Source organism: Rosa chinensis, chromosome 7, assembly GCF_002994745.2.
Source record: "Rosa chinensis cultivar Old Blush chromosome 7, RchiOBHm-V2, whole genome shotgun sequence".
NCBI lineage: Eukaryota > Viridiplantae > Streptophyta > Magnoliopsida > Rosales > Rosaceae > Rosa > Rosa chinensis.
In genome coordinates, this window is record NC_037094.1 from 11,391,271 (window position 1) to 11,400,870 (window position 9,600).

The 9,600-nt window shown below is 37.2% G+C and overlaps 2 protein-coding genes across 2 annotated transcripts; one reads left to right on the forward strand and one right to left on the reverse strand.

The window, feature by feature from the left end:
• The first annotated feature begins 823 nt into the window (after nucleotides 1-823).
• Nucleotides 824-3,785, forward strand: LOC112179084. Its single transcript, XM_024317402.2, has 9 exons — nucleotides 824-1,115; nucleotides 1,186-1,264; nucleotides 1,382-1,439; nucleotides 1,542-1,651; nucleotides 1,739-1,831; nucleotides 1,975-2,253; nucleotides 2,417-2,637; nucleotides 3,096-3,305; nucleotides 3,479-3,785. Exons 1-9 carry the CDS (start codon nucleotides 909-911, stop codon nucleotides 3,587-3,589), a joined length of 1,368 nt encoding a protein of 455 aa, XP_024173170.1. The 5' UTR covers nucleotides 824-908; the 3' UTR covers nucleotides 3,590-3,785.
• Nucleotides 3,786-4,134: 349 nt separating this feature from the next.
• On the reverse strand, nucleotides 4,135-8,759 carry LOC112175237 (FKBP12-interacting protein of 37 kDa). The gene is made up of 14 exons (XM_024312897.2): nucleotides 8,626-8,759; nucleotides 8,478-8,529; nucleotides 8,320-8,378; nucleotides 7,737-7,804; nucleotides 7,578-7,614; nucleotides 7,213-7,300; nucleotides 6,992-7,056; nucleotides 6,821-6,898; nucleotides 6,148-6,195; nucleotides 5,958-6,011; nucleotides 5,327-5,488; nucleotides 5,057-5,126; nucleotides 4,870-4,925; nucleotides 4,135-4,581 (listed from the first exon to the last, which is right to left on the reverse strand). The coding sequence occupies exons 1-14, from the start codon at nucleotides 8,650-8,652 to the stop codon at nucleotides 4,399-4,401; spliced, it is 1,047 nt and encodes a 348-aa protein (XP_024168665.1). The 5' UTR covers nucleotides 8,653-8,759; the 3' UTR covers nucleotides 4,135-4,398.
• Nucleotides 8,760-9,600: the final 841 nt, after the last annotated feature.

Consider the following 9,600-nt stretch of genomic DNA (forward strand, 5'->3'; position numbering starts at 1 on the left):
AAAGGTCAGAGATTGAAATGTTTTATAGTCAAAAGCTCAAGGACTAACAGTATTTAGTCCTAAATTAAATATAGAACCGTGAGGACTAGCAAACATATGAACCATATGCAAACTTGTAAAGCAACCATTTTGTGACTTTTTTGACATAAATTTCATTAGCAAAGAAAACAATACAAGGGATTGAAAATGTACTGTTGTCATGCTTTACAACTCAAACTACATTTTAACTAGTGCAGTTGAGATATTGGAGAAATCTAAACATTAATTTCATACAATTTTAAAGTTTTTAATAATGTAATAACACCTATTTTTCATCAAAAGGAAAAGTCATTTCCTCTATATTATGAGTTAAGTATATTTTAGAAAATTAATAATAATTGAGAAACATATAGAAAATTAAGTGATTAAAAAAAAGATTCAAAGAAAGAGAGAACAAAGAACGTGTCTTCAAGCACCATCGAAATTCTTCAACGTAATGTTGCTTCCCAACTTCGTTTTTCCGGCCTACTGCGACTCTCCGAAGCCGTTTGCTTCGCTCTACTGAGCATACTACTTCTCTATTTCCTCCGTCAGAATGTGCTATGTAAACAAAGCCTAGTAATAACAAATAATAAGTGATGACAATTTTGAAAAAGAATAACAATGTTAACAAAGATGCTTGATTATCTATCGATGAGGCCCGTTGTATTATGATTAAAAAATAAGAAAACAGATAAAAAAAAAACAAATAAAATAAAAAAAACCAAGATCGTTTCGGCCTAAACTAACCATTTAGGACGGTCCACGACCAAATATAAACGAGTCAAACCCAAAATGGGCTCTTAGCCCAAATTCACTACCATACCTCGTTTCTGTTACGGCGAGTAAAACGGTCGCGGAGATTTCCGATTAGTGACAAAAGGAGGCAAATGAAAATGGAGAGTCCGATTGCCACCGGATTACCCGACTCCCAGAACCCGGAAAATTCCTTCGTCTGGGACGAACAGTCTCAGCTCTACTTTCATGCCAGTACCGGATTCTACCATGACCCCAACGCTGGCTGGTACTACAGCACTCGCGACGGCCTTTATTACAAGTTCGAAGATGGAAACTACGTTCTTCTTCCCTCTCACCAGGTACCCCCTATCCTCCTCTCCTGCGTGTCTCAAAGTTTTGAAATTTATGTTCGGCAGTTTTATTTTTCAGGGTAATAGTTTGGAAACCAGTCATGGCCAAATGGGTGCCACTGAGAATCCCATTCAAGAAGAGCCCTTCTCAGCTGTAGGTGAGAATATTTGAACCAAGTATACATATGCAATGTGCCTGCAATTTTATGGTTGGAAACTATGAGTGATATTTTTTGGTTACTTCGAACTACGGAAATGGTTTGTTTTATAAACAGGCAATACAGAGTGCAGTAGCAGTGATGCACCTGAAAACCACCCTCCTCCCTCGGAATGGTATTGTATTTTCTGCCTTTTCTCATTAGTCACTGCTTTTCCTTGTTGATTTAAATGCTTGGTCAAGTATTTTACTTACTGTGATGATTTGGTTTTTGCTAGGCTAGAGGATACGCTTATTGAACTATATTTGTCTGGTTATTCCAACTTAGAAGCCAATGCTGGTGATCGTGATACGGCGGCAGCGTACCCCGAAACATTTGTACCTGATGGTTTGTCCCTAGTTGTTCTATTCATTTGAAATAAAAGATTGCTATGGCTGAAACAGGATTCTGATCAGTTTTTCTCTGGAACTGCAGGGAACAATGATGGTCACGAGCTCAATGAATCCACGCCGATTCCAGAAGACTATGGTGCTGTAATTCAGTCGAGTGAAAATGTCTCTGATGAAGGTGTTGCCATTTTGTTGCTTCTACGTATTGCTTGCCCACCTTTGTTTTGATAAGTAGCACATAGTTAACCTGTAGGGTTATTGGTTTGCTTCTAGTTAACCGGTTGCATAATATATTGAAACATATGATCATATTTTCCCCAGGTGGTTCATGGGATGAAGAGAACTGGCGAGCTCAGTATGGTCAGGTCGTTCAAGATGCAGAAGTGCCAATCCCGGAGTCTTCACTGATAAGTTTATGGGACTGGGAAATGGTCACAAAGCCAAGAAATGATGGAAAATGTGAGGTACCAAGGCCAAGGCTTGTTGGGAGGTTAGCAAAGCAGTCTGCTAAGCTTCATCCTTCTCTGCCGTCTGGTGGCGGTCTTTTAAAAACTGCTCCAATCTGTGAAGTGCATCTTGACCTGGTACGAGTCACAACAGGTTTGCTTTTGCCTCTACCATTTGGCGAGTTGGCAACGCATACATAATAATGAAAAACATGCTGTCTGCTTGTGTTGATGTTGTGTTCTGTGTACAAGCATGTTTTTACAGTTAATTTTAATATTTGATTGTTGTATGGGATAACCTTTCCTGATTCTTCCAGGACAAGTTTATAAATTGAGGACTCCCAGTAAACAATATTTGGCCTCCATATCAACTTATGATTCTTCGAACCCAACCAAGTATTGGGGCTTCCCAGAATTAGCAGACAACAGAGAAGTCCTTCCGCACCCTAAATCCAGCGTAAGAGGTGATTCCAAAACTGCACATGTAATGGCATTCAGCAGGGGTTCATCGTCGTTGCCAGACACAGCACATGAAAAGGTAACTTGGGCATGCCGAATCGCTGAATTGTACTCTTCTTGTTAAGGTTAATTATAAAGGTATATCAATTGTCAAATACCACAAGTTTTACACACTTGCACAGTCCAAGTAAGCAATGCTACATAAGCAGACCCATAATGTCAACAAGTAACTGGTCAAAAAGATTCCCTCTTACCAGTATACCTCATTCTCTCAGAGTTCAGTTATATACTTATATGTTAAATCTAGAACAGTACCTGGATACACCAAACTACTAATTTGGTCTGAATTGCATGTCCTATATATTTTGTTAATTTTTCACTTTTTAAGACTTCCAGATTCGCATGTATGGTACACAGTGCATTGGTTACAGTTTGATTGCAGTCATTTTTAGTTTTATTCATTGTAAGATGTTGAGGATGCAATTCTATCACAATCTTCACACTTCCCTCATAATTTGTCTTCTTTCAAATTTCCAGCTTGAAAGCTATCAATATAGGGATAGAGCTGCTGATAGAAGAGCCTTGCATGGTGGTTTTGGTGTGGGTCCAGGACAGAAGAATTCAGTAGATGGTGATATTGATCGGCCAACACCTTCCACAGAGGAGGCTGCAGCAGAGGCCCTGAATATGTCATTTGGAGCTGGAAGTTACGCCCGGAAAGTTTTGGAAAGCATGGGCTGGAAGGAGGTACTGTTACTAGTATTCTAGAGTTGTCCGGTAAATTGTGGGTAAAAGTAAACTGAAATTCTAGTTACCTGTTTTTGGACTTGCACCAGGCTAAAGTTTTTCGTAGATTTGTATTCAAAGAGAGCCATTTGTAGCCATACTCACCTTTCATTCCTCCTATTTGATGTGCATAGGGGGAGACGCTTGGCAAGACTACAAAGGGATTAGTTGAACCTATTCAAGCACAAGGCAACATTGGTAGTGCTGGATTAGGGTGGCCTCGGGGAAGATTAAACCATCTTTGAAATGACTGCCCAGTTTAACAAGTTGTATATGTGATCTCCTCATGTAAGTTACGGTTTGCATATCATATTAGAAAACATATCATAGTGGAACAGAAATGAATGCTTGAGGTTATCCGCGGAACTGGATTTTGTGGCAACAACATTCTGGGTAGTTCTCCCAACTTTAAACGAACCATTTCGTTTTGATCAGATAAAATAATGGAACTCTAGTTTATGTCTTTATGATTAAGCGGGGCAAAGGGATACCAATTCAACCAAAGAAAGAACTTTGGACAAATTAAAACCCCAGCATTAGGAACTTGCAGCTCAATTCCCTTCCCTTGCAATAAGTGCATATTTCAAAGTTAAAACTGAAGCATTGGGAAGCCTGAATCTCAATTCCAGATTTGCAACAAATGTATATTTTGCCGAAGAAACTGTGTGTTGAGTTGAGAAAACGCATAAACTGGATGTGAACGTCCTCGCTAGTAAGAAAATATATGTTACGAATTGTTACCCATCAACCGAAACTAACTGGGACAGTAATAGTACACATCCACCACGTATCCAGATGAACTGTTAATCTATCATCTCAAATTCTCAATCAACCAGCAACGGCTTTGAAATTTTAACCATAGAGCCGATTGTTACTCAGCATTAAAAGAAAAGCCGTCGCTTGCGCACTGAGACAACACATGCGCCAAAACTAGATTGAAGCAGAAACGCTCCCAAAACATTGCATTTCCACCAGACTACTCAGTTTTCAAAATTTAAGTCCAAAATTTAATGATAAATGTACATAAAACAGGATTATTGAAAACTATGATATCCTACAAATCTTTATCATCTGAGCCATTGGCTTCCCCAGATACCATCACTTCATCGCTGAATTTTCCATTATCAGAAGCTGGATCAATTTTCTCCTCCACCATTACGCTCTTCTGCTCTAGCTCGTCCTTTAATCTTTTGATTTCACTATCCTTCTGTTCAAGCTTCTCTTGCATGATGACCACCTGCAAAGTAAGATGCTTCATGTATTGGTTCTCAACAAGTAACAAAATCATAAGATGTTACACAAAGTTCTCCTCTTTATATATTGTCAAGTCAGAGTATCTAGAATTAATCCCAGATTGACTTTCCCCAGTGATACACATAAAACGACTCTTAATATCTAATTAAAGTCAGCCAAAGAATTAGATGCAACCAAAATGAACAGAAATTAGACTTGTACATCGTTATAAAAGATGTGATATGCTCCGGTGATACGAATATCAATAAATGAGAAAATTAGAGAATCATACCATTTCATTTGATCTTTCCACATCATTTGTGAGGCCCTCCATATGCATGTGCAATGCTATAAGCAAAAACACAAAAAGAATGAGGAACTGACTATAAAAGCCAACTTTTAATAGCTAATATCAAGCATAACACAAAGCAATTCTCATTTGTATGAACCAAAGTCTGAATAATGAATGTATGACTGACCTTCAAATTGACTTCTAAGTTCTGCATTTTGGTTCTTTTGCAAAGCAAGTTTCATGGATAATTCATGCATCTGAAGACCAACAAATACCAAATCCTTAATCAGATAACAAGTGTATAATGTAGAAAACTAGATCACCCCCAAGAGTGAAACAATACACATTTGTTAAAAAAACATAACTAGGACAAATTCGTTGTAAGCATGCACGTATTTTGGCTATTGAAAGAAGGGAAGCTATTTTATAAAATCAGGAGCCACCAAATGCATATCACCTTTCCCTCAGATGCTTCATTGCCGATCTCCTCATTTTCCTCTTGCAGGGTCTTACATTTAGCCATTAACTGTTTCCCCATCTTGCTTGTTGGAGTAAAATTATTGGCAGCGACATCTTCCTGGAACTGCTTCAATCTTTTTTCTTTCTCCTCAACCAAATTCTAACATTTCAGCATCAGGAAAACAAAGATAGAAGTTAGTTATAAATGTACAGAATACCTCAACCAAAAGAACAAAACATTTTCTTCTCGTGATTCACAGTTCCCTTTTAATTATTCCTGACGATTATCACTCATGCAAGTGAAGGTGATACATGAAAATAAGCATACAAGAGGACAAAGTGCATTCTTAACTTGTTTCCCTTGTGATGCTATTCACAAGAGACCTTAGTATATTTCTCCTTCTTGGCCAAATGTTTCTTTGTACAAATAATAAGGGAGCTAAGGGTATTATAAAGAACAAATCTCACAGGTTATACCCATAGCTCCAAGTGAACATCTACCAACATTTAAAAAGACAACACATGATGGTGTGAACGAGCTTCAGCCCACATCCAACTTTAGAAGCTAAAATAGTCTGTCATTAACTTCAAAAAAATTTTACTAGAACTCAAACTTTTAGATCACAAACCTTTAGACGAGTAAATTCTTCATGAATTGCTGGATCAAGCAACAATTTTCTTGCCTGTAAATTAATGAGAACAAAAGATTCAGGCGACAAGCATTTTATTTGAATTAATAAAAACAATTTCTTAAGTACAACCAAACCAAAATTTAGATCAATTTTGAAATCATAAAAAACAATGGATAAGCTTAGCTACCTGCAATGATGGTGGCTTAAGTTGAGCTCTAAGATCCCGAACTGCAGACTGTGTATTAAGAAATTGGGTCTTAGATCACACAGAAATAATTAAACTAGTCGAAAATCGAGCATTGTAAGACTTTCCTAGCATAAAAAGAATCACATGTGTCATCTATGATAAGGAGGAGCATATCAGAAGTATCTTATGATCACGAAAACATAGTAAAGGTGCAATTGCAACATTACAATCTTTTCCTCCAACATTACCAAAACCAATTGGTATTTGGTAATGAGTGCAGATGTCTATGGCATAAATTGATGTTCAAGGCTATACATTCCAGAAGCCCTTGATCAGCGATGTCTTCATCAGAAAATCCTTCTTACTTTTTATTTCTTCCTACTCTCTTTTGGTCACCCCTAAGGGTGTCAAATTCTGATTTTAGGGACTACACTCTTCTTCTGTTATGTAGATGCTAGCACCTGTGAAGTGAAGGGTGCTTTTAATTTTGAGTGTTTCCTCATCCACACTTTGTACATATTTGCTATTTTAAAAATCTTGTTTCTCCTTAGGACTTCAAAAATTTATTCCTACTAGAAAGAGAGTTTCCTACAATGCTCCTATATTCTCACATGAGTGATGTACATAATGTATCTCATGGATTTAAAAGGGACCAGACATCAAAAGACATTACCTTGAGCTCTGCGACCTCCTGCTCCCGTTTTGCAAATGTAACTATGAATGCAGCTTCCTTTTTCTTTGCTTTCTCCAACTGGTGGAAAAATAATAATTAAAAATTAAAAATTAAAAGATGAACAAAAGCTGGAGATTACTGATGACTAATAAAGGAACGATGAACACAAACCTGTTCTTTCAGTGACTCCTCGGAGTTTTTCAGGGTCTGAAGATAATTGATGACTAATGTAGGATCTACAATTACAGGTTGGAATGACTTTTAATAGGAAAGACAACAGATACATGTTGAATATCAAAAGGTAAGTTGATTCTCATAGAATAACAAGTATAATGTTACATAATATAATGGTATGCAAAGAAGGAAAACACTGATGATATTGTGAAACTAACCAGGAGAAGTCCCCGGATTTATAAAGGGTTCATTCAGAAATGCAGAATGCCACTTCTGAACCTCAGATTTTGCAGCATCATATTCCATCTGAAACCAAGAAGATCATAATTTAATATATGAGAGAAGAATTAGAATGTAGGTACAACCATATAACACATATAATGGTGGTGCATGCATCAGGAGGTGCCATGAATCAAGCATGTGACTAGAAGGAATTACATTTGAAATTATTTTTAAAATTACACAGTAGTAAGCATTAGATTTTCCAACTAGATGGAATTTGATGTCACATGAGTGATATATCACTAACTGTAGAAGGATAATGAAGAGATAGAAACGAGGGAAAATGAGATATGATACATACTTGGCACTTTGCAAGATCATCCTTACAGGTCTGGAGACTGCAAAACAAATTCATTGTAATAATCAATTTAGGCCCTCCCGAATATTAAATGCAAAACCAACTGCCCAAGGTATAGAAGTTTGATCAGTAAACTATAAACCATTCTAGATTTTAGAGTACCTCTCACGCAGAGACAAAATCATTCCTGTTGCAACACCAGGAGCAGTTTCTTCGACTTTTGCTTTAACCTACATCGTAAATAAATCACTATCTTTCTCTTAAAGGGACTAAACTATAACTGAACGATAAGCAATGCATATATCAGATGTAACTTGTTAAAGTTCCCTTCCTATATATCCTATTAGAAACTATCCAAATTCAGACTCCACCATAAACCCTACTCTTATAACATTATACATTTACGTTGGATAAAATTTACGCAATGTTTTGTTGAAGTGCGCTAATGTACTATCATCTCTAAGTTATGCCTTCCACAAAAACCCTAATGTCTGAAATACACCTCATACAAATAATCCTTAACCACGGCATCTGAAATACACCTCATACATATAATCCTTAACCGCGGCATCATCAGAGTTTCATTTGCTAACTGTTACCAATTCTGTTGTAAATCGAAAACGAATAAATTTTTGCAACATTGTATCATACAGGTCCACCTTAGATAGTAATGGAAACAATGGATTCACACAACTGTGAATTGTTCAAATTTCCAAATGAATGCCATGAATGAATATAAAGATACCTGCTTTGAGCCAAAGAAATCATCTTCGTCCTCAATCTCCCCAAAGCTTCTCTTGTTACCTAAATTTCCACACATCAAAACGAGAACACAGAAATCAATAGCCAAATTAAATCACACATTAAGAGCCAGCGTTTGGTCACAGCGAAATTGAAACTAACCTGACCGGCGGGCACCGCTAGTTCCCGGAAAGTCACCTCCGAAATCGTCATCCTGGGTTTAACAAAAACCGAATTGGGATTAATCCGAATGCAAAATTAAGCTGATGTAAATGTAGTGAGGGTTTAGCTGAGGGATTTGAGGGCTTACGTCATCGAGGCGAGTGTGGGGATCCATGGGAATTCAAAACCCTAATTCTGGGGAGTAAGCAAGAATGAAACTTTAGTGTGTAGCCGCGAAGTAGAAGCTGTCCAAAACCGGAAGCAATGGAGTCGGGTTGGGGGGGGGGGGGGGGGGGGGAACAGTTGTTATCGGCTGTGTGAGGTTGCAGGGAAGTAATATGTGTATTACTCTACGTCCCATTCATGTCCATTGGGCTTTCTGGGTCAGATGAGTCTATTGGGCCTGGGGACTGGACCATTACTTGGCAACATAGCCCAATTGATATTCAAGGAGAATTTCATTTTGTGAAATTGAAAATTTTCATTTTAGAGTCTAAAGGTCAACTTTGTTTAGGGGGTATATGATTGTTTTCCATTAGGGTTTGATAAAAACATGTTGTGATATGCGAACCACATCTAGTTGAGCCGTTTTTATGTGTCGATGTTCCACATTGAAAATAAAATATTGTATGAGAGCTTTATAGAGTTTCAGGTCTCACTCATTACTAATTGACTCAGAAGTAATACTCCGATTTTTTCATGATATCAAAGCATAAAATCAAGCTCTATCAGGTCATAAGTATCTGCAATATAATTCTTTGTTTAATGTTTAAGTTCAGTTGACAAATCTGATTCCTTCAACACTACTCAATAAAAAAAATGATTTTTCTTTCACATGATAATAGTGACACACAAGCTATCACATATCAAACTTAGGAAGATTAAGCACTCCCGATTATCATCATTTCCTTTGGGAAAATATGTTTTGAGTTTTGACTTGCTCTATTTTACATAGTATAAGCCACTCACCAAGAATGGCAAACACATTATGTTGTCTTTGAATGTTTATTGGTCTAATTTCTTTTAAATGTCTCCTTTCCCACCACCCTTAGTTTTAACAAGAGATCATCCATCATGTGATTAACCAGTGATCCTTCAAGAATATATATGTTTAACCATTTCT

Coding starts and splice junctions, on each gene's coding strand:
- LOC112179084 (XM_024317402.2), top strand. CDS start 909: ATGAAAATGGAGAGTCCGATTGCCACCGGATTACCCGACTCCCAGAAC. Junction 1,265..1,381: donor AGAGCCCTTCTCAGCTGTAG/GTGAGAATATTT, acceptor TTTTATAAACAG/GCAATACAGAGTGCAGTAGC. Junction 1,440..1,541: donor CACCCTCCTCCCTCGGAATG/GTATTGTATTTT, acceptor GGTTTTTGCTAG/GCTAGAGGATACGCTTATTG.
- LOC112175237 (XM_024312897.2), bottom strand. CDS start 8,652: ATGGATCCCCACACTCGCCTCGATGAC. Junction 8,379..8,477: donor TAGCGGTGCCCGCCGGTCAG/GTTAGTTTCAAT, acceptor GTGGAAATTTAG/GTAACAAGAGAAGCTTTGGG. Junction 6,012..6,147: donor TTAAGCCACCATCATTGCAG/GTAGCTAAGCTT, acceptor ATTAATTTACAG/GCAAGAAAATTGTTGCTTGA.